Source organism: Heterodontus francisci, chromosome 5 (assembly GCF_036365525.1).
Source record: "Heterodontus francisci isolate sHetFra1 chromosome 5, sHetFra1.hap1, whole genome shotgun sequence".
NCBI classification, from domain to species: Eukaryota; Metazoa; Chordata; class Chondrichthyes; order Heterodontiformes; family Heterodontidae; genus Heterodontus; species Heterodontus francisci.
The window spans coordinates 58,938,997-58,963,031 of NC_090375.1; the positions used below are offsets into that span (position 1 = coordinate 58,938,997).

Genomic DNA, 24,035 nt, shown 5'->3' on the forward strand with positions numbered 1-24,035 from the left:
TCCTTGATCAACAGTGCAATGCCACCTCCGCTTTTACCCTGTCACGCCTGAATATTCTATACCCTGCAATATTCAGCTGCCAGTCCTACCCATCCCTCAACCATGTCTCTGTGATAGCAATAATATCACAATGCCATGTGCTAATCAACGCGCTCAATTCATCTGCCTTACTAGTAAGACTCCTTGCATTAAAATAGATGCAGTCCAACCTTGCATTTTTCACTTGTGCTTTAACAGGTCTATGTTTGCTCTGCCTTCCAGACTGACTCAGTTTCTCTTCTATATTTGACTGTGCATCACCCCCTACTGTACCTGAACTCTGTATCCCATCCCCCTGCCAAATTAGTTTAAACCCCCCAAACAGCACTGGCAAACCTCCCAGCAAGGATGTTGGTCCCATTCCGGTTCAGGTGCAACCGTCCAACTTGTACAGGTCCCACCTTTGCCAGAAACAGACCCAATGATCCAGGAAACTAAAGCCCTCCCTCCTACACCATGGGGGATGGCCACAGGGGACTCCTGCACTACCTACCTGCGCCTACTAATCCTCCTGGCAGTCACCATCCCTTTGCTGCCTCTGCAGCCATTACCTGCAGTGTGACCACCTCGCTAAACGTGCTAGCCACAACGTCCTCAGCATCACGTATACTCCACAGTGAGTCCATCTGCAGTTCCAGCTGCGCAATGCAGTCAGCTAGCATCTGCAGCTGGACACACTTTCTGCACACATGGTCGCCAGGGACACTTGAAGTGTCCCTGATTTCCCACATAATGCAGGAGGAGCATGTCACGGGGCTGAGCTCTCCTGCCATGACTTAGCCTTAGATTAAGCTCCTTAGTTGCTCCCTTTAATTTAGAGTACTAATTATGATAGGGACCTTATTCCACTCCAAACACTACCTATTACAATCTAAAATCCTTACCTTTACTTTTACTTCAGCTATTGAAAGTAGTAAAAAGGGGTAGAAATACCCACCTGTTCCTACTTACCCTTCAGTTGCCTCCCCTTGCACCACGTCACTTTCTGAACTGTGATGCCAGTCGTGGAACCCTCTCACTGTTCCTGTGAGAGTATGCTTCTTTTAAGCCGCCGGAACTCCGCTCCTGTGATGTGCCTTGGGATGTTTTCTGCTTTAAAAATACTATGTAAATGCAAGTTGTTGAGCCTGGAGCAGCAATTGGGCCCTACAATTGACCTCAGAACCTGTGGCATAAGGTAGTATTGTACAATAGGATAACCACTAACCACATGTGGCTAATTGGGAATCCAGATGTGGCTAAATGCATTTCTGATTAACAATTAAAAAGTGAGTGCCAGACCCTGTCATGAGGTGTGTGATCTCAATACTCACATTTGCACAGTATATACATGTGGACTTTAACCTTTTTGTGCATCTGCTGGTAAAATGGTTAGACGAAAAATGTGTGTACGAGTGTTTTTGATCATTGTGAGTGCTTTAATTCCTTGGTCACTGAATGGTGCCAGATGGTTATTAAGAAAATATTCACATGTGAAGTTTATGCACTTGTGTCTGTGTGTGCATGTGTGCACTTTCTATTTAAAAATAGTGCATGCAGCTGAAACAGTGTTGCCATAGTCACAGCTGTGGCTAATTCCTGATTTCTGTTGTCCAACACTGGTCTAGGGAGGGAAGAAACTGGGATTCATGCTCCTCAAAGCTTTCTAGTGGTGCATGTACGCATGAATGTTTGCTGCATGTACGTATGTGTTTCTGTGTGCGTAAAGCATCAGTTGTGGACCGAATCAGCCTCTATTGTGACGCCCCTTCCTCCAGTGTCAAATGACCTGCTGACAGTCTCACTCTGTTACGCCAATCAGAACCTGAGAGATCAAATTCGCTTTCTCAAAGAGCATGTCCGCAAGTAGCCAGTTTCAAGCAAGATCTCTGCTGTCAAAAATCTAATGCATTTGACCTACTCTTGCGGAGGAGGAGGGGGGAAAGGAATAGATTTCAAAGTACTCTCCCTCCCTTAGATATTGTCTCTTAGGTAGTCCTTTGGGATCGAGGATGACTTGCTTCCAATCCAGCTTGATGGGTTCTGAGATGGCAGATAAGTCCAATGCATGATCTGCAGACTCTGCCACATGAGGGGCAGGTGGTGCTTGAAGAGTCAGGTAGATGAGTAGTGTAGAGGTTTGTGTACTCCTTCTTATGCCTCGACTTCACCTCCGCAAGTTCCCGACGAAGTACCTTGAGGTGTTCGATGCCTTTCCGAATGAGCTTTCTCCATCTAGGATGGTCACGAGCAAGGGACTCCTGCGAGTCGATGGGAATGTTTGTTGTCTTCAGGGATGCTTTAAGGACATCTCTAAAGCATTTCCGCTGTCCTCCTGGGAGTCACCTGTTGCGGCCAAGTTCTGAATAGAGCAGCTGCTTTGGGAGTCTGTTGTCAGGGATGTGAATGACGTCAGAAAGGTGGTCCAACAGCAGCATTAGACATTGTAACAAATACATCAGAAACAGCATATTCAGAGAATGTAAATGTACTGATCACTGTAGTTCTAACCCTTAGAAAAAGAAAGACTTGCATTAGCCATGATCATAATGAATGGCGGTGCAGGCTCGAAGGGCCGAATGGCCTACTTCTGCTCCTATTTTCTACGTTTCTATATAGCACCTTTCACAGCCTCAAGACTTCCCAAAGTGTTTTACAGCCAATAAGTACTTTGAATCTACAACCTCCTGACTCAAGAGGTGAGAGTGCTACCAACTGAGCCACGGCTGACACTTGAATGTCACTAGAGAATAGAAGGTCCTAGATTTAATCCTAGTTTTGGCTGCATTAGCTGATCTTAGCTATCTTGGGATGTCAGTGTCGCTGGCAAGCCTGGTATTTATTGTCCATCCCCAGTTGCCCTGAGTAGGTGCTGGTGGGCTGCCTTCTTAAAGTGGTTTGGTACAACTGAGTGACTTGCTAGGCCACTATAGAGGGCATTTCAATCAATCACATGGTTGTGGGTCTGGAGTAACTCACAGGCCAGACTGGGTAAGGATGACAAGATTCTTTCCCTATAGGACATTAGTGAACTAGTTTTTAATTTCCAGATTTTTTAAAGCTGAATTCAAATTCTCGAACTTTTCTTCTTCTACAGGATGGCACAGTCATTGTGCACACTGTTCGGCGAGGTCAGTTCATGAGGACCCTGCTGCTCCCCTGTGAAAGCACACTGCCCATGACCATTAATGACCTTGTTGTTGGACGTGAGGGCCAGATCGTTGTCCACAGCACTATAGAAAGCAGGGCTTCATCAAAGGTAACAACACAACTCGAGATGTCAGAAGGATTAGAGGGGAGTTGAGAAGAATTATTTTCACCCAGAGGGTGGTGGGAGTCCTGAACACACTGCCTGAAAGAGTGGTAGAGGCATAAACACTCATCAGGTTTCAAAAGTACTTGGATATACACTTGAAGTGTCATAACCTACAAGGCGACAGACCAAGATTTTGAAAGTGGAATTAGGCTGGATAACTCTTTTTCGGTCGGCACAGATATGATGAGCCAAATAGCATCCTGTAAATTTTCTATGTTTCTATGAACCTTTTCTTGCTCCTATGAAAGAAACAAAGAATCATATGAGTGACAATGAGGTAACAGTCAGAGTGTAACATAAGCTTGGACTACGATACCTCAGTAAAAACTGGGTTGGATGAATGAAACCAGAAGCTTGACAGGATACAAGAAAATGCTGTTCAACTGACGGCCAACTCTAATTTTTAACCGCAACGCTCCTCTACATCATGGTTTTCTCAGCTTTATTTTATCCATCATAATATACGAACAGTTTCTTTAACTCTTTTCTGTTTAGCGCCCTGCATCACACCCAGTGAATGTAAATGAGGCTGGAGCCACAAAATCAAAATCACGTGGGCTATTTTGCCTGTGGAACACATGGCTGACCTGTCAGTCAACCATCCAAAAGTCAAAATCTACCCCAGTGTTTCTATTTAGGCAAACATGCCATCTAATTTGTGCACTGAAAATTCCCACAAAGAACAATGACATAAATGACCAGTTAATCTATTTTTGGTTGAGGGATATGTAGGTTGACCAGGACCCTTGCTGCTCTTCAAGTTTTGCCATAGGATTTTTTTATGTCTATCACAATGGACAGATGGGGCCTCAGTTAATATCTCATCCAAAAGACAATGCTTCCAACATTGCAGCAGTCCCTCAATACTGAGGGACCAGTACAGACCCTTGGGGGACACCACTTGTCACATCCTATCAATTTGAATGCATACCCATTATCCCTACACTCTGTCTCCTACCTTCTAAATAATTTCTTACTTAAGCCAATAGGTTGCTTCTAATTCCATGTGCTCTCATTTATGTTATTAGTCTCTTTTGCGGAACCTTGTTGAATACCTGCTGAAAGTACATATAAATAACATCCCTAGAAATGTCATTATCTAGCAAATTTGTTAACCTCCTCAAGAAATTCAACTGGGTTCTTTAGATGTGACTTACCCTTTACAGCTTGATGCTGGCTCTCTCTGATCAATTCATATTTGTGCAAATGCTCAGTTACCCTGTCGCTAATAACAGATTCTAGTAACTTCCCCACAATTGATGTTAGTCTATAATTTCCTAGTTTATCTCTTCTACCCTTCTTTAAATAATGGAATGATATTGGTAGTCTTCCAATCCAAGGGGACAGTTCCTGAATCAAGAGAGCTTTGAAAGATCATGAATAACGCATCAACTATTTCCTCGTTTTTTTAATATTCTGGTGTGGAAACCGTTGGATTCTGGAGATTTATCTATCTTAAATCTCATTAGTTTCTCCATTAACATTTTTAAAAAACAATTATTGAATTAGTTAGTTCCACCCCATGGTTTTTTTTCCTTGTATCTCTGGTACTATGTCTTCACAGTAGCTGATGAGAATAGGCACATATGTGTGATGAATTAGTGACAAATTGGCCTTTTAGCAGCATGAATCAGTGTCCCTTTGTTTAATAAAAACAGAAAATGCTGGAACTACTCAGCAGGTCTGGCAGCATCTGTGGAGAGAGAAACAAAGTTAACATTCCAGGTCGATAACCTTTCACCAGAACTTCATTTAACTATCAGATGAAGTAATCTTTAAGTAGTCTTATATGCCATTTAATATCCCCTATCTCCTTTCTTTAGTCTCTACTCAATCTATCATGTTTTGTTTTAATCTAGGAAAAAATCTTCTTACACCTCTATTCTGTGAACGGCAAGCACCTGGCTTCCGTGACGATGGATGAGCGGGTATCTGCATTGTGTATTGTTGAAGAGTTTGTGGTGCTGGGCACTGAGCAGTGCTCACTACAGATCCGAGACCTTCAGAGGTAAGGTGCTTCAGGCTTCCGCTTCATTATATTTGGCAGAGGACAGATGCGCTCTAACTGAACTTTGGGGGAGAGTGAAAGTCTTGAAGAAACATCATCAACGCAACTAAATGTGTTTTTTTTTTAAAAGACATTTATTGGTACTCCATGGCTCGCTGTGTAAAGACACTACGAGGTGTGGTATTAGGCCATACAGATGAAGATGGTCCCAGATTTGATTTCTAGTCGGTGCTGAGTTCCAGCTAAAGCTGCGTGTTGGCCAAAATAGTTCAACTGAGAATGCTGATGGGACAGTATAGAGGGAGTTTTGCTTTATCTAACCCATGCTGTACTTGCGCTGGGAGTGTATGATTGGGCAGTGTAGAGGATGCTTTGCTCTATATCATGACCCTTGATGCACCTGAGCTGGGAGTGTTTGATGGGGTAGTGTAGAGGGGGTTTTACTCTATCTAATGTGTGAGGTACCTGTTCCAAGAGTGTTTGATGGGAGTGTGTAGAGGGAGCTTTACTCCGTGTGTAATCCATTCCAAATGTGTTCCAACTATTTCACTTCATTGTCAGCCTGATGAGTACGCTGAATATTTTTTCACAATGTAAGGACTGACATCCTGTACTGTGGTGGCAGGGGATTCTCACTTTTTTACAAGTTTCATGAACTGGCATCAGACTCTTTAGCTTCACCTTTGGTGTGCGTATGGCAACAGACAGAAAAGTAAGTGAGCCTGCAACACCACCACACTGGTAGAGCCCCACTGTACCTGAAATCGGGGCATGAAAGATACATTTCCCTTGGAGCACATACAGCACTGATTTGCCAGAATGATACTAGGACTTAGTTAAATTATGAGGCCAAGTGCATTAACATGGCTTGTATTCCCTTGTTTAGAAGGTTGAGGGATGAAGTAATCAACGTGTTTAAAACAATGAAGATATTTGATACGGTTGACACAAAGAGACTAAGCTTCTGGTGGAGTAATTCAGAACAGAGGGCACAATGTTTAAATTAGAGCTAGGCGATTTAAGAAACCAGGAAGCACTTTTTCATACAAAGAGAAGTGGAAATATATAGTTCTTTCTCTCAATCGGCTTTAGATGCTGAATCAATTGAAAATTTCAATTTGAGTTCGATGGATTTTTGTTAAGTGAGGTTATCAAGGGATATGGATCAAAGGTGGGCAAATGGAATTGAGGTACAGGCTCAAGGGGCTGAATTGCATACTCCTGTTCCTGAGTGACATCATACGTATTGCAAAAATAAGTTGACCTTTGTTACAGTGTCGCCTGTTAATTCATTGCTTTTGTTTCAGTTTGAAGAGTGCAATGCAGAAACTGGTCATGAAGGTTCCCATTCACTGTGTCTCCGTTACCAAAGATAACAGCCATATTCTAGTAGGATTGAATGATGGGAAACTGATTGTGGTGGCATCAGGAAAACCCTCTGAGGTAAAACCTATAGTGAGAAAGGCACAGGAAGCCTGGTGGGAAAACAGTAATTACACAACAGCTTGCATTTATATAAGACCTTTTAATGTAGAAAAATGTCCCATGATGCTTCATCAAAGCATAAAAATTAATATTGAGCTAAAGAAATTATGAGGGGGTGATTAAAAGCTTGGTCAAAAAGGTAGGTTTTAGAGGCGGTCTTAAAGGAGGAGAAGTGGAAACATCTCAGCTTGGTCAGTCTAATGTCATGGCTTCAAGAGCCACTCGAGACTTGAAAATATAATCTTGACCAATGCACAGATAGAGTACTGAGGGAATGCTGCTATGTTGGTGGTACTATGCTGTTGCTTGAGATATTTGTATGTTGTAGAAGGTTTTAAAGCAGTAAGTTATTCTAGCCAATATTTATCCCGCCACCAACAGACAAGAATAAGAGGCCATTTATCTCATTTTACATTTATGGGACCTTTTTGTGTACAAAATTGGCTGCAGTGTTTGGCTACATAAAAATAGTGATTGCACCTCAAAAAGTAATGCATTGATTTTGAAGCACTTTGGGATATCCCAAGGATATGAAAGGCCCTAAGTAAATGCAAGCTCTTTTCGTGTGCTGATTACAAAAAATGGATGGTCCAGTTAGTCAAAATATTGTTAATTTACTTCTTTGGAACCTGGGTTTGAATGCAAGTCAGACAGGTGAAATCATAGAGTCATAGAATAGTATTGCACAGAAGGTGGTCATTCAGCGTATCAATTCTGCACTGGCTTTTTCAAAGAACAATCCAGTTAGTCCCACTCTTTCCTCATCCATGCAATGTTTTTCTCCTTCAAATATTTATCTGGCAGTGTCCCATTTCTGGCTGCTTCCATTTTATACACCAGCTATGCCTCCCTTTGTAGTACACATACTGGCACTGTTCTCTCCCAAATGGCTGTGAATGCTGTCAATTGAAATTTTCAGGACTTAGATTTTTTGTTAGGTAATCGTATCAAGGGATAAGGAGTAAAAGTAGATAAATGGAATTGATGTATGGATTAGCCATGATCATGGATAATTAAAGGGCGGCACAGTGGCGCAATGGCTAGCACCGCAGCCTCACAGCTCCAGCGACCCGGGTTCAATTCTGGGTACTGCCTGTGTGGAGTTTGCAAGTTCTCCCTGTGTCTGCATGGGTTTCCTCCCACAGCCAAAAGACTTGCAGGTTGCTAGGTAAATTGGCCATTATAAATTGCCCCTAGTATAGGTAGGTGGTAGGGGAATATAGGGACAGGTGAGGATGTGGTAGGAATATGGGATTAGTGTAAGATTAGTATAAATGGGTGGTTAATGGTCAGCACAGACTTGGTGGGCCGAAGGGCCTGTTTCAGTGCTGTATCTCTAAAAAAAAACAAAAAAAAACTTTTTTAAAATGGCCTATGGGGCTGAATAGTCTACTCCTGTTCCTATGTTCCAGTTTTTGTTTGGTTTCATGATGTGGATTCAAACCCACTAGGAACTAAATGGAACATTTTTCCTTGAGAGATGCAATTAAGATGATGATTCCTTAATCTGGGGTTATATTTAAAATTAGTACTAGAGTTAAACATCTCCCAATCAATCACATTATCCAGGTCTCCCAAAGCCCTTTTAGAAACAAAGCTCCCAAATACACCAGTGGATGTTTGGTACCTTATAGGGATGAGAAAATCCAGGTTTAAACCTTGGTCTTTGCTGAGTAAGGTGCCTTCTGCCAAGGCAGTAGTGCTCTTTCAGTGAATTGGCACCAGGACTTATGTTGGAGAAACTTCCAAGCCTGTTTGTGAAGAAGACACTGAGACAAGGATGCTTTGGTGGAGATTGTTTATTGCTTGCCACAGAGCTTATTTCTGCTCTCCAAACAACACCCACAGACACTGTTGGCTGGCACTTCTTTATATAGACTCACTTAAATACAATTAACTAATTGACACCCAACACCTGTTCACCCTATTATCTTGAACTACCAGGTATTTATCATCCATTAACAGAACTTCAGACCCTAACAACTTAGAGAGGAAACATTCAGCCAGAACTCCCACTCTTGCTCCTGTTCATCATCCACTGACCCTGCTGAAAATGGACAATCACATTTCAGTAATGGCACTCAGACTCAGCTCGGTACTCTCCACAGTCCAACAACCTGACAGAACTCAATGTTCAGAGTCAGTTATGGAGAACAGTCACGTGGGAAAGTGGAGGGTTGCTATGTCCATGGACCCACAGCTCAACAATAGACAGCATCTTCAGGAGAGGATGGGTGGGAAGGGGATAGACAGTTGGTAGCAGCGTCTCTCATCTTAATCAATGTGCCTGTTTCAGATGCGGTCGGGCCAATTCACCAGGCGACTGTGGAGTTCCACCAAGCGTATTTCACAAGTGTCATCTGGAGAAACCGAGTACAACAAGACTGACGCGAACACAAAGTAGAACTCGCCATGACAGGCCACATTCCACTGAGAATCCACCTACTGTTACAATCTTTAAAAAAAAAACTTTTCTATTTATTTAAAAACTTAAAAAAAGTGAAAACTCAGTGAAGCTGGCAAGCCGGAAAAGCAGTAGCCTGTGCTGCTTCATGCAAATGTGACGAGCTGCTTTCATCAACCAAAGCGCCTGTCCCGATCCAAAGGATTTAAAATGTTGAATGTTTACAAGGAAAGTGGAAAACAGATCAGATGCCTTAATAATGCAAGGACTTTAAAATCTTTTTTTTTGTAGACAATTGTTGATTTTTGACAACAATCTTCTCTCTGCACAGCGCAAGCTTCCGGATACATGTAGAATGATATGGTTATTATGAGGGTATGAAGCTGTTAATAACTGAGTTTCAATGGGAAATTTTTGTGGGCAGGGAACTTTTTTAACAATTGCTCTGAATCTTCGTCTTTTCTATTTTGTTTTTGTTAAGGTTACACATTGGGACAGTTATAGACACAACAGGACACATTGGTCAAGATTAAAATACTTGTACAGGATTGTTGTTATCCACTAACAGCTGATGTATAAGTTGCCCACTCTAACAGATGGTGCATAAGTCTGCCACTGTAACAGCTAATATATGTCATCTACTAACAGTCGGTGAAAATGTCATCCATTTCCCTACTTTAAATCTTCCATATTTGCAGAATTACTGTATTTGTTGGTGCTGAGTAGAATATTCGTTTAAGAGCCTATTCAGGCTCCCCTCTCCGATTTATACAATTGAGCATTGGATTGAAAAGGTTTACTGCAAAGGGAGCCAATGCACTGATAATGCTCTTTTTGCCAACTTGCTGTTTTAGTGAATATAAGAGCTGGTGCCACACTTCCAGCAAGGAGCGCCACGCCAAGGGAGCACATGATAGGAGGCTGTGGGCTGTGATTTCCGCTGTTTATTTTGAAATCGCATGCTGTGCACCCATGATCCTACCATTGTGCATCATTCACATCCAGAAGGGCAAACTTATCTCCATTATTCTCTGTCAATTCATTTTCTCTAAGCACATATCCAATAATGATGGCCAGACATGAATCAACATTACAGCAACAATGCCTTCCCCAGTCCTATCCTTAGAGAGCCAACTTCTCTCTGTTGTAACTTTTTCTATATCGTTCCCTGTTTTAAAGATGACAGCTCCTTTCTTTAAATACTTCGAAGCTCTAAATGCATGCTCTTCTCTCTCACATTCCTAATGTATTTGAATTGAGATGCAAGTCAAATTTGGATACAGCCACCTGACCGGTTTCAGAATCTATATCAAGTGTTTTTTGGCGGGGGGTGATGCAAATTGCCCAAGACTAAATATGATTAAGCTGGGCTTCTGCAATTGTGGTGTGCAAGTTTGTCTTCATCCTCTTGGGCAGTACAGAAGAGAGGAGAAAGTCAGGCAGGGTTCCCTCTCCTGATCACTATAGAGTGACTTGAGGATGAGGATTGAGGTCCTCTGTCAGGTGAAACAATGTGCTGATGCTCACTGTCAGGACTCAGGTGTAACAAATGGGCATTTGGATGAAATTACAGAGTCACGAACCCCTGACATGAATCCACATCTTCAGGAAAGAAATGGAAAGGTGAAAGAAACTGGATGTTGGAAGATCAGAGAATGAATAACCACTTCATTTGGTTATCGGCTATTTTAATATATTATTTTTGTACATTGACTTGGTTTTAAACTTGGGATACTGCTGAAATAGAAGTGGTGAATTGTTCAACAGTCATCAATCAGGATGAGGTCCTCTTTTCATTTCTCACAGGATTGAGCTGCTGATATGGCACATTTTCATTCCCTTCCCCCACCTTGGCACTCTCCCTCGTAGTTCAAACTTTATCTGCTTAATAATGGAGTGTTCAGCTGCAATTCCTGATTGTTTGTGTGTGGCTGGGGTAATTACCCAATTGGAAAACTCACTGGTTTTCTCATATCATAGCCCTATTGCAAAACCTCATTTTAAAATTCATCGAAAACGTTACATTTGGTTTTTTTGTAATGGACTTTTAGACCCTATTCCGTTAGTTTTAAAGTGTATTTTGTGTATAATGGATCTTTTAAAATGATTTTGATAGAAACTACTTCAATTTAACAATTAGATTTGTGGGGAAATGATTATAGGTCCCCACACTATTCAGTTCCAGGGCTTCTTCAGCAGTACCTCCTCCCAAACCTGCCACCTTCCACACCTAGGAGGACAACAGCAGAATGTGCACGGGAACGAGATCACCTCCAAGCTTGTCATCAAATGGCATACCATCCTGAATAGGACATATATCACCATTCCTTTATCACCGCTGGGTCAAAATCCTAAAGCTCCTTACCTAACGGCACTGTGGGTGTACTTGCACCACATGAACTACAACGGTTCAAGAAGGCAGCTCACCAACAACAGCTCGAGGCAACTAGGGATTGGCAATATATGCCAACATCACCCACAGCTCATGAATAATTTTTTTTTAAACAGGGTGTGTTTGCAACATGTGGCCTTGGCAGAGAAAGAGCAGGGAGTGTATCATGTTTTAACTTTGGGGGGGTTGTGGGGGGTGCAGGGGTGGAGTGGAGGTGTGTTACATGTCGTGCTGACCAATGAAGACTTAACTGAATATTTTGTGTGAAAATTATTCTAGAGAGGCTCCCCCTTTTGAAGCATTGTGTGCAATGAGTTTGAGCCACACAGACCAAGACCACAATTTCTTGATTCGTGCTGAGTAGGCAGATCTCAGTTCAGGCATTGGTGGAGGCACCAAAATTAGCCTCAATAACCTGGGCTCAGGGTGGAGGGGGAGGGTTGGGTAAATTGGAGATTCTTCCTCCTTCTCTATCCCGTAACTCCTGTTTGGAATCACGTATGGGTGAACATTGATGGGAATGAATTGAGCTTGGCTTCCATGATCCTTGGCTGAGATATTGGACAACTGCTGACACCTCAGCTTGAATAGCTGCTCCTGGGCGGAGAAGGTCCTAAAACTGTAGTTAAAAGTCCTACCTGGATTTTTAGGTATACAATTTCCATAGTAGTGAATCTACCAACAGCATTGGCTCCAAATCTTACAGTCTTGAAACCAAGTCTGTGCTCATTTCAGGTGCCCGTTTTCTAAAAGGCCCTGGCCAATTTGGCGGTGGACCGCACTCTCATAGCCATCAGGTTCAAGCCTCTGCCCTACTAAATTTATCATGCGTATTCGACCCACAGAGCAGAGGCAACAATATTACATCTGGTGTCACAAACAGATGTGATGATATGAGATAATTATCCCGAACAGTACAAGGGAGATGATCTAATATCAGTAGAATTGAATCAAATATCTGGGGCATGCTCATTTCAACAAATTTCACAGGGGTCCTTAATTTCCTTCTCTCCAATTAGCACCCCTTTGCCACCCTTCCCAAGCCATCAATTGACTGCCTACAGCACTCAGAGTTTCTAGTGCACTCCTAGTCCTCGTGGACCAGAAATCCCAAGTGAAGTTGGTTTTTGAAAGGAAGCATCAAAGAAAGATTCAGCTGTCCGTTGACTCTTCCTCCTACCCCTTTGTAAAGAAGCCAAAATAATTGCTAACTTGTAAAAAAAAATTGGGGTTGGATTACAGACCGTGTCAAAGGCCTGAAGACCAAAAGTGGCCCCCAGAACCACTATTCTAAAGTATGCTACATCACTATGCTTTGGGCATCAGTAGGCTTGCTTCGTAGGCATTGGGAATCTCTGCTCCTATTTCCTCTCCCTTCTTTATGCAGAGACTCCAACACCAGCAAAGATCGCAGACCCTGGCATCTCCTGGTTCTAATGACAGGTCACAGGCTGAAGGGTTAACTCTGTTTCTCTCTCTACAGATGCTGCCAGACCTGCTGAGTATTTCCAGCACTTTTTGTTTTAATTTCAGATTTCCAGCATCTGCAGTGTTTTACTCTAAGTTGTGGCCTTTCCTCCACACTCCTGGCAGAGGTTTAATGAGATTGCGCCCAACGGGTCTGTGCATTTTTGGCCTACAGTCAGGAAAACAGGTTACTGGTTGGGAGCAGACACTGGACCAAACAATCCCAATCTGTGTGCACTTTGATCTCAGTTACTTCCCCTATCCAAGACCTGTCTATTCTGACTCTCATTCCACTGATGTTAATCCAGTTTAAAGGCCTGCTCAGGTCACGAAAAAAAAACCTGACCCAAACCTGACAGAACCACATCGGACCCAGCCCGAGTCCTTCCATTTTTTACCGCGCCCGACCCAAGCCCGATCCCGACCCGATTCGACCCGAGCCCAATCCGACCACTGGAATGTTCCCTTCGCCTACCCTGCGACTCCCAATCTGCAGGAAGCTGCGGCATGAGCGTGATGATGTCATAGAGACGCTCACTGTGCAGACTCAGAGTTTCCTCCTTTGACGTCCCAGACTCCCAGTTCAGGTAGGTTTTTTTTACTTTTAACACTTGCTGTGTGTGTCTGACCCGGACCCGGCCCGACCCAACCTGAGCCCGAAAGCCGGACCTGGAAGAGCGACCCGACCCGAATTTAACACGTGTCATCGGATAGCAGGCCTTTAATCCAGCTCTTTATCAATACTAGGCTCAGTAAAAACTGAGTTAGGGAGAAGGGAACAATTAGCCAGGTTTCCCACACCTGATCATTATCCAATCATCATTGTCAGAATATGGGACATTTGTGGTTATTATCTTAAAATAAGGGAACATCAATTTTAAACTTACTAGCAGGATGAATACTTTTTGTATAAACTTTTAAATGTATATGTGGATTGATCTGTTTCGGCTTGTAGAAGACACAAGACAAAAAGGCTGGAAATTGGTTATAAGATTAGTTGCCATGTATTTGAGCACTGTGATTCATGCAAAAAACAAAATTTGATTCCATGTGGATCTGTGATTTGTGTAGCACACTTTTTTTGTAGAGGTTTTGACAATGGAGAGTTGTTGAGCTTTCAGCCTTGGTGTTCTGCACTATGGGCATTAGACCATCATCTAGGTGCCTCAGCAATAAAATTAGTGACAGTTGATTCAGCAAGCAAGACTCTTATAGCCTTGGTGCTCAGTCTCCTCCAACGGCTATGTCTTAGAGAAGCCAGGTTTTGTCGCTCGTCGGCAATGAGTTTATTCATCTCAGTTGCGGTTAGCAGTTGGGGGAACCAGTACGATTAGCCTCAGTGCTTCTGAACTGGGAGTAAGGTGGGGAAATCAGCCATGGTTGCTACTCTTGATCACTAACAATTGATTGCTGCATATTGCCCTTGCATATTTTAAATGGACTTGGTTTCTAGTCTTAGATAGGAGATAATGGCCAACCTGAGCAAGGTACACATCGGGGCGGATGTCAGTCATGAGACCATGCCCCAGCGAGGGATGAGTAGATGGGGTGGGTAGGGATGAGTAAAATGTGGTACAAAAATTATCTGTTTCAAGATCAGTGTTGGAGATTGTCTTTTATCTTCACAGCAATGAACATCAAGGCACACAGTGGTAGGCATTTTTTCTGTCAGCATTTGTTTTGAAATGATGTAAAGTCAAATAGCCAATACAGTTACTGCTTGGATTTGAAGTTTTTCTTTTTAAGAAAAGTACACCTGCCTTTGTGTTTACTCCACTGCCCGATCGCAGAGTAGATGTTTTGATGAGTACATTAGCATATACATTGAGCTTTTTTGTGAATCTCAATGAATCTATGTACAGGTGAAATTGTTTCTTTACTTTCTGTATGCATGTGTGCGTGTGTGTGTATGCGGATTATATTAAAAAAAAGTGAAAGATGCCTTAAATGTAAAAAAAAAAGTGGCCTTTTATTGAGCTGTATTTGTCCTCTTACTGCTGCGATGTATGTGACTTGAACTTTTGCTTTGAAAAACACTGAAAAGGGAAACATTTTTTATATATATATATATATACATATATAAATATATATATTTAAAATGCCATGTTTGATTAACATTGAGTTATCTTGCTGCATGTTTAGATCACATGCTTTTTGAGAAGATTTCTATAGTTGCCAAAACACACTTTCATTTTCTGCCTGCAATTTCTCATTTTCTGGGTTTCTGTTCCTCCTTGTTTATCATTTATAACTATTCTGGTTCCTTCTGTCTTGTTTCCTTCCAGGATCTTTTTTTTTAAAGCATGGGAAACATGCAGAATAGAACTGCTACAGTTGTCTGTCAAGCACAGTCTGGTCTGAGATAGTACAGTCTGCCTCTCCCCTTCTGCATAAAGCACTAGTAGTATAGTAGTACAATGGTTGTTCATACACTGATAATCTGGATTTACAAGGCTCAAAACATCAACTCAAATTGCACTGTGGCAATTTGAGAATTTAAATTCAGTTCTTAAAAAAATATCTGGAAGTAAACTGCTAGTAACAGTAAAAGTGTCGCTGAAGCTGTTGGATTTTCATAAAAACTCAACTGGTTCCATGATATCCTTCAGAGGAGAAAATTATGAGGCATGATCGAGCCCAATCTACCCCAATGCACAGACATGCCCTGCCCCACATTGTATTGGGCAAAATAAAACAGCTTGTGCGCACAGAACCACCTTTCATGTTGAAAAATGTAGTGTAGGTACACCCACAATGCTTGTTTAGCAGTTTGATACACCTAAGTGGCTGGCTGGGACACTTCAGAGGGCAGTTAAGAATCAATCACATTGCTGTGGGTCTGGAGTCACACGTAGGTCGGACTAGGAAAGGATGGAAGATTTCCTCCCCTGAAGGCCATAAGTTGAACCAGATGGGTTTTTAACAGCAGTAGTAGTTTCATGATTATTATTGATGAGACAAGCATTTTATTCCAGATTTATTTATTAATTGAATTTAAATTCCCCCAGCTGCTGTAGTGGGATTTGAACTTCTGTCTCCAGAGCCTTAGTTCAGTCCTCTAGATTACTAGTTTGGTAATATTACTGCTATGTTGCCATTTCCCCAATATGTTAGAGTAGAATGGCTGTTAACATAAAAGGGAACCCAAAAATCTTCCTCCGGCTTGTAAATAGTAAGTAGGTAGTAAGAGCTTGGGTGGATCCTATTAGGGACAAAGAGGGTGATATATGCTTAGAGACGCAGGGAAAGGCTAGAATACTTAAATGAGTACTTTGTATTGGTGTTTACTAAGGAAGAGGATGCTGATAAAATAGTAGTAGAAGCGGAGATGGTAGAGTTAATGGATGGGGTGAAAATTGACAGGCGCAATGTACTGGAAAGGCTGGCTATGCTTAGTGTGGATAAGTTGCCTGGTCCTGATGGCTTGCATCTCAGGTTACTAAGGGAGTGGGGGTGGAAAAAGCAGAATAGGGAATGCAACGGATGCTGTCTATATGGATTTTTAAGAAAGCATTTGACAAAGTACTACATAAAAGGCTGGTTAACAAAATTGGGGCTCATGGAATAGGAGGGACTTATGGAATAGGAGGGTCAGTGTCAAGCTTAAGGACAGAAAACAGCGAGTTGTGGTAAAAGGTTGTTTTCAGGGTGGAGGATGGTAATGGTGTTCTCCGAAGGTCAGTGCTAGCACCACTTTTTTTATATATATATATATAAATGATTTGGATATTGGAAATCAGAATAAAATTTCAAAATTTGCCGATGATATCAAACTTGGAGGTGAAGCAGAACAAGTTAACACTTTATCATATTCAATTGGGGCTATAACAGGTGATATTGCAAGACAACGTATTAATGAGACATCTACCAAATTCAAAGAAGTTTTAAAAGATTTTGATTCTTATTTCAACTTGCAGAGCAATAAGATTTTAGAAAGAGCAAGGTTCAACAGAAGGGTCCAGAAACCAGGCAAAACAGTTGATGTTGTCATCAATGACCTATATAGGCTTGCAGAGGGATGTGAATATGGAGACCTTAAAGCAGAATTGATAAGAGACCGAGGTATTGCTGATGAGTCCCTATCAGATTTATTGCAGTCGAACGAAGACACCACCCTGGACAAAGCTATTTAGCTGGTGAGTCAAGCAGAGGTCTGGAAGAACAACAGAGCAGTCCTGCGAGGTGAAGAAAGGTCAGGAAACCTCCAACAACCATACAGTTCCTTAACCAGAAGGCTGTGAAAGAGGCACAAGAAAAAAGGTACACTGGGGGTGGGGGTGGTTGGGGGTGGGGGTGGGGGGGGGGGGGCGGTGGTTGGTGGTGGTGGTGGGTGGAAGCAAAAGATGCCATTAAACTCGAGCAATGACGTGGCACCAAAAACACCCACAGATGTGAACAGTGTCCGGCAAACAAAGCAGAATGCTTCTACTGTAAGAAACTAGAGCATTTTGGTAAAATGTGTCAGACTAAAATATCTTTTTCTACAAGTGCAAAAGAAAAAACATGCAAGAATAGAGTGATTAATGAAGTTAAACAACCTTCTTCAGAAGAGCAACCAATACTGTTACAGCTAGGTGAGGAGGGGATCTCCAGCTCTCCTCTTGCCCTTCCTCTTGTTTGATTGCAACAGGGTTTATTCCTTTTAAACAGTGGTTGTGCTTGCCACCTCTGAGTGTTTTACCTTTTATCTTTACCGTGATTGTGAAAGAAACAGTCAGACAGGTTTTCTTGAGTTTAAACAAGAACACTCTAACCCCAATTTAAAAATACTAAAAAATATGCTACACATTCAGACACACAAATAGATTACAGAGGGAAAAATAGATTTGATGGTTGGATTAAGTCTAGAATAAATGGAACTTAAGTACACGGTCTGTGAAATGGGTGATCCGGTAGTCCTCTGACTGGGGTGGTATTCTTGAAGTCTTCGCTGGTCAAAGTGCACTTTGTGGTTAGCCTGCTTTGCTCAGGGTTTTCTTAAAGGCAGAATTGTAGTTGGCTCTCTTCCCCTGGTTGCTGGCTGTAGCAATCTGTAGGCTTGGAGGATCCACAGTTGCAGATGGTTTTCAAACTTGATGGTTTCCTTGGAGAGAAAGGGAAGCTCACAGCTTTCTCTGCTGCTACAGTCTCAGTTTCTGCTTGTCTTCTATTTAGATTTAGAGATACAGCACTGAAACAGGCCCTTCGGCCCACCGAGTCTGTGCCTACCATTAACCACCCATTTATACTAATCCTACAATAATCCCATATTCCTACCACATTCTCACCTGTCCCTATATTCCCCTACCACCTACCTATACTAGTGACAATTTATAATTGCCAATTCACCTATCAACCTGCAAGTCATTTGGCTGTGGGAGGAAACCGGAGCACCCGGAGGAAACCCACGCAGACACAGGGAGAACTTGCAAACTCCACACAGGCAGTACCCAGAATTGAACCCGGGTCGCTGGAGCTGTGAGGCTGCGATGCTAACCACTGCGCCACTGTGCCGCCCAAAGGAAACAAAACCAGCCCCCCGAGATGGACAGAAGATCACATGGCTGCTTCAGGTTTTCTGGAACCTTCCAAAGAAATTCAAGGTTAGGAATTGTTTCCACATGCCCCAGGATGCCAATTTACATGGTGGGGGTTTGCTCTTTCCAAGTCAATATATTAGGATTGCCTTGACTGCCATGCTAATGAAGCCATTTTAGGTAATTCAATCACTTAGAGCAAGCCATTGGCCTTGGTCCATATTGTTCAATCCTCTGGCTCTGAGTGGATCTCTTGAATATGAAAAGGTGTTTCAGATGCAAATTGAGGTGGCCATCCTGGCTGCTAGTTTTTTTGAATAGTTATTGTAGGTTTTTTTTTCATTAAAGGTCTAATGTAAGTTTCCAACTGATGAAATTAATATTTCTCATTTGGCATATGGGGTTTTCTTGACACCTCTGTATCCTGCGGAATGAAATGTGACTATAGGAACATTTCATTAAAGGGGGTGGAAAAGAAAATGAGACACTGTCATGGAAGTATTTTTTTTCTCTTTAAAAACTAAGGGGGATGTCTGTGTGCCTTTAAGACTGAGAGAAGCTTTTATATTCTCTGGGAACAGAGTGTGCAAGCTGTACGCCTGTTCCTAAACAACAGCAAGAGAGATGTGGTCACATGCCGTATTGTATCAGTTAGACTGTGTGTAAAGACTAGCTAGAAAAAATTTGATCTAGCAAAGTGTGCTCTCCTTGAATAAAGGATTTTGTTTCTCCATCAGCAGAAAATCTATATTGGCCTACAGACTGTGTTTCACCTAAAGAGGAAATGACCCCTGGAAAGGAATCTTTGCATGATTGGAGGTGGCAAATTCCTTTTTCTTCCAGTCTCTAAGAAGTCTCTGCCTCAGGAGTGATTCTCTGTTGTCTTTTGTGTTTCAGGGAGTTCTGGAAACTCAGTAAAGTTTCTACTGATTGACTGCTAATTCAAAATCTAAATAGACCTGTTCTCCTTGTTGAAAGATCTGTGTGACGCCTACTGTAGCTGAAGTGCCATAAATGCCTATCCATTACAGACTGTTCATCAACTCGCCTGGAGACTTTGAGTGGCATCTGACTATTTGACTCTGGGACACTTCACTGATCTGGGAAAATAACCAACCAGGACTTACAACACAGTTGTTTTACTATTCCTAAGAAACAGCTCTAATTTAAAGCATCATTTTAGAACCAGTTAACCATTGGTTTTTGAATCTATGTGTGTGTGCATGAGGGTTAGGAGGAATAAGAAGTTATAAAGTCTTTTCAGACATAGATTTATCTTAGTATTGTTTAAGATTTAGTTTAATAATAGTTAATTTGTTGTTGTTTAAAGATAACCGGTTTGGTGTGTTTTATTCTGGGGGCTAATAATGTGTTTAATTTGGCTAATTTCCAGTAGGTGGGAAACTTTAATAATATGCTGTGACCTGTGGAGTAATGGGACTGAATTGACAGTACATTACTCCCGCCTCAGTCGTAACAACACACATTCATTCGCACTCCCTCCCCAAATTCACTCATTACACTTAGAACTTCTGCATCTGGCTTTCTCTGCAACAGCAATGCTGATTTAATTTTTTGGAGTTTTGTTTGGGATGGTCATATGTTGTCAAATGGCATTAAGGTTTCTCTAGTATCAATTTTTAATACCCTGGGGATGTGCATCTCAAACATGTGGTTGTTGGTGAAGCTTGGGGTCTGCAAATTTCCATTGTTGTATAAGGCAAGTTCTCCTGTATGTACAAGCTTTAACCCCTCAACTGCTGTTTTTGCAACACCTGGCTTTAACCATTTAGGTTCCAGTACCTTGATCATTTTCTCCCTATAGTGGTAGTGGGTAAGAAATTAGTTTTAAGCCCCTGTGAGGTGTCTGAGATTTCCTCTGGGCCCTTGTTCTTGCTGAATTCTGAATTGAAATTGTTGGGTTTAATTAGCTTTGGGTTTGGTCCCTGATCATTGGGTTCTTCAGTGGGTAGATCCACTTCACCTCACTTTTAGTTTCTGGTGAGTCACACAAGTGCTGCTTATTTTAGGGCAGTTTTGTTTCTCTTTTCCCTTTACTGTGGGGAGAGTCTCTTTGCTAATCTGCCCCATGTCCTCTGGTTATGAGACGACTATTCATTTGGCAACAGTGAATAAACCTCATGGGCTTTTACTGTCAGCTTGCTTTGTAACAACAGTGTCCAGCTCTCAACCGGCCATTTCAGCTGTCTTGCAAGCTTTTCAAAAGTGACAAAAATGCTTCCACATCTCCCTCATTGAACTTTGGAATCAACTGGGAGAACTTTAAGAGCTCAGCACCAGGTCCTGAGCTAGGCGTACCTCCCTCACTAGCTTTGCTTTCACTGGGGGTATTAGGCCGCCCCCGAGTTAGTTCTAGTTGCCTTAATTCCCTTTGGAAAGCTCTTTTTTTTTTCTCTTTATTCCCTTTCCTTTTCCCTTTCTTGATACTCTCTCTGTTCTTTCTCTCTGGAATTCTAACTCAAGTCTCCTCTGTTCTAATTGTATTTTTGCTAACATTACCCTGTCTGTTTCTGACTCTAACCCTGTCTCTGAATCTTCAGCTTCAAGTGAAAAATGTTTGCCACAAGTCTTAGGATTTTGGATTTCTTAGCTTTTGCTTGGAAAGCAATCCCTAACTGTTTAGCTATACTCAACTCTTCAATAGATAGGGCCTTTAACCTATTCCAAGTTACTTCACCCTGGTTTAGCAAGGGCCTGGCCTCTGATATGCCTCTAGCAGCAAAAACCACAAGAAAATCTGTTCTAAAGTTTAAAATTTTTTTGATAGGGATCAATTTGGTATCCCACTTCCAATTTCTCATTTGTAGTTGGGTTATGATCCCGGACTATAGCCCCCAAATTTCTGAGATGACCAGGTGAGGAGGGGGTCTCAGGCTCCCCACTTGCCTTTCCTCTTATTTGACCACAACAGGGTTTATTCTTTTTAAACAGTGGTTGTGCTTACCACCTCTAAGTGTTTTACCTTTCACCTTTACTGTGATTGTGAAAGAACCAATCGGACAGGTTTTCTTGAATTTAAACAAGAAAAAGGTAATTTTGTTGTATAACCCTGATTTAAAAATATTTTAAAAATATGCTACACCTTCATGCATTCACAGGTGAATCACATACACACAAATAGATTACAGAGGGTAAAATAGATCTGGTGGTTGGATTAAAGTCCAGAATAAATGGAACTTAAGTACATAGTCTATGAAGAGGATGATCCAGTAGTCCTCCGATTGAAGCGGTATTCTTGAAGTCCTCGCTGGTCAAAGTGCACTTTGTGGTTGGCCTGCTTTGCTCAGGGTTTACTTGAAGGCAGAACTGTAGTTGGCTCTCTTCCCCCTGGTTGCTGGCTGTAGCAGTGTGTAGACTTGGAGGGTCCAGAGTCACAGACAGTTTTCAAACTTGATGTTTTCTGAGGAGAGAAAAAGGGGAGGCCACAGCTTTCTCTGCTGTTGCAGCCTCAGTTTTTGCTTGTCTTCTTGTCCAAAGGAAATAAAGCCAACTCTCCCCCGAGATGGACAGACGATCACATGGCTGCTTCAGGTTTTCTGGAACCTTCCAATGAAATTCAAGATTAGGAGTTGCTCCAGGATGCCAATTTACACTTGGAGGGGGTTTGCTCTTTCAAAGTCAATATATTAGGATTGCCTTGACTGTCGTGCTAATGAAGCCATTTTAGGTAATTCATTCACTTAGAGCAGGCCATTGTCCGCGGTCCATATTGCACAATCCTCTGGCTCTGGGTGGATCCTTTGAATATGTAAAGGTGTTTCAGATGCAAATTGCGGTGGCCAACTTGGCTGCTAGTTTTTTTTGAAAAGTTATTGTAGGATTTCTTTCCATTCAAAGTCCAATGTAAGTTTCCAACTGATGAAATTAATATTTCTCATTTTTCATTTGGGGTTTTCTTGACAATACACTTTCTTGGGGAGATCAATGATCCTAATCAGGCATTTTGATATATATGTCAACGGACATATCACTAAGACATTGGACAACAGAGCGAGTGTAACAGTCTGATCAGACAGAGTCGTGGTTATCAACGCATTTTCTGCAACCAGCAGAAACCCAGTTACATGGCCCAGGAGGCGTTAAACTAAAAGTAAAAGGGAAGCTACAGACAACATTCCGGTGCAAGGGAAAGCAAATATTAGTAACATTCCCTGCACTGCGTCCCCCCCACCCCTGTGGTTGACAGGGCTGTTCCAACCAGGCGAGAAAGGTGTCTAGGGGTCTTTTACTGTATTCACCTAGTCTTATTGTAAGAGGGTTTTGTTTTTTTTTAAACACATTGTGTATTGAGCTCCCCCTTGGTGAATCCTTGTTCACCACTTTCCAATTGCAAGGCAAAGAAATGAGCACACCAGGTTTTCTTAGGTTTAAAGAAGAAAAGTGAAATTTATTAAACCTTAGACGCTAATTTGGTTAGCGCCTACGGATACATGCCGCGCCCCATGCTCGCAAGCATATGCGATACGCACATGCAAATAGGGACAGAAAACAGCAGAAGAAAAATAAAATGGAGAGGTTTGAGGCAATATCTGAAGAGGGGTTTTTACTGTGCTTCGAACTCGATGTAGAGTCCTTGATTGTAGATTGTCTTGCTTTTCATTGGGGCTCAGTATTCTTCTTAAACCTTGTTCACTGTAGGAGACTTTTCTCTCTTCAGGTTCATATGTCTTCAATGGGTCTTCAATTCCGTGAGAAGGAGATGACAGCAGACAGGAGAGCGATCTTTTCAGTCCAGGAACAAACAGCTTTCTGTGTTTTAAAACTCTGTGGCAAGCTCAAATTCAAACAGCCAGTTAGTCATGTGACTAAACTGGCCTGACCAGGTCTTCTGTGTATTGGAGAAGCAGGGACTGGGTCCTTTGTTCCAACACTATCTGCTAGTATGCAAATGTTTTTCCATTCAGGGGCTTTTCAATTTCTTGTGATAGGCCTCTTTTCTTCCCAGCCACAATTTTAAGTTTTAATGTTCATGTGGCAAAATAATGTGTGCCTCAGTCTTGGCAGTTGGGGGCCTGCATGACAGGGCCCTCAACCGTGTCCGATCTATTTCCTGTACTTCTGCCCTCACCCCTTCCTCCCAGAACTGCGACAGGGTTCCCCTTGTCCTCACTTTCCACCCCACCAATCTCCACATCCAAAGGGTCCTCATCTGCCATTTCCGCCATGTCCAGTGTGATGCCACCACCAAACACATCTTCTCTTCCCCTGTCAGCATTCCGAAGGGATCGTTCCCTCCGCGACACCCTGGTCCACTCCTCCATCACCCCCGCCATCTCATCCTCTTCCCATGTAATCACAGGAGGAGTAATACCTCCTCTATCCTCACCATTCAAGGCCCCAAATACTCCTTCCAGGTGAAGCAGCGATTTACTTGTACCTCCTTCAATTTAATATATTGTATTCGCTGC

General features: G+C 42.2%; 1 protein-coding gene across 3 annotated transcripts in view; it reads left to right on the top strand.

Moving 5' to 3' along the window:
• Window positions 1–15,054, top strand: part of nbeal2 (neurobeachin-like 2) — a 314,989-nt gene extending 299,935 nt beyond the window's left edge. For all 3 annotated transcript variants that reach the window (XM_068031502.1, XM_068031504.1, XM_068031503.1), the window contains 4 exons: window positions 3,116–3,277; window positions 5,194–5,342; window positions 6,650–6,785; window positions 9,124–15,054. In XM_068031502.1, coding sequence (XP_067887603.1) covers window positions 3,116–3,277; window positions 5,194–5,342; window positions 6,650–6,785; window positions 9,124–9,231 — 555 coding nt within the window. In that variant the 3' untranslated portion in view covers window positions 9,232–15,054. The remainder of the gene's footprint in view (window positions 1–3,115; window positions 3,278–5,193; window positions 5,343–6,649; window positions 6,786–9,123) is intronic.
• Window positions 15,055–24,035: the final 8,981 nt, after the last annotated feature.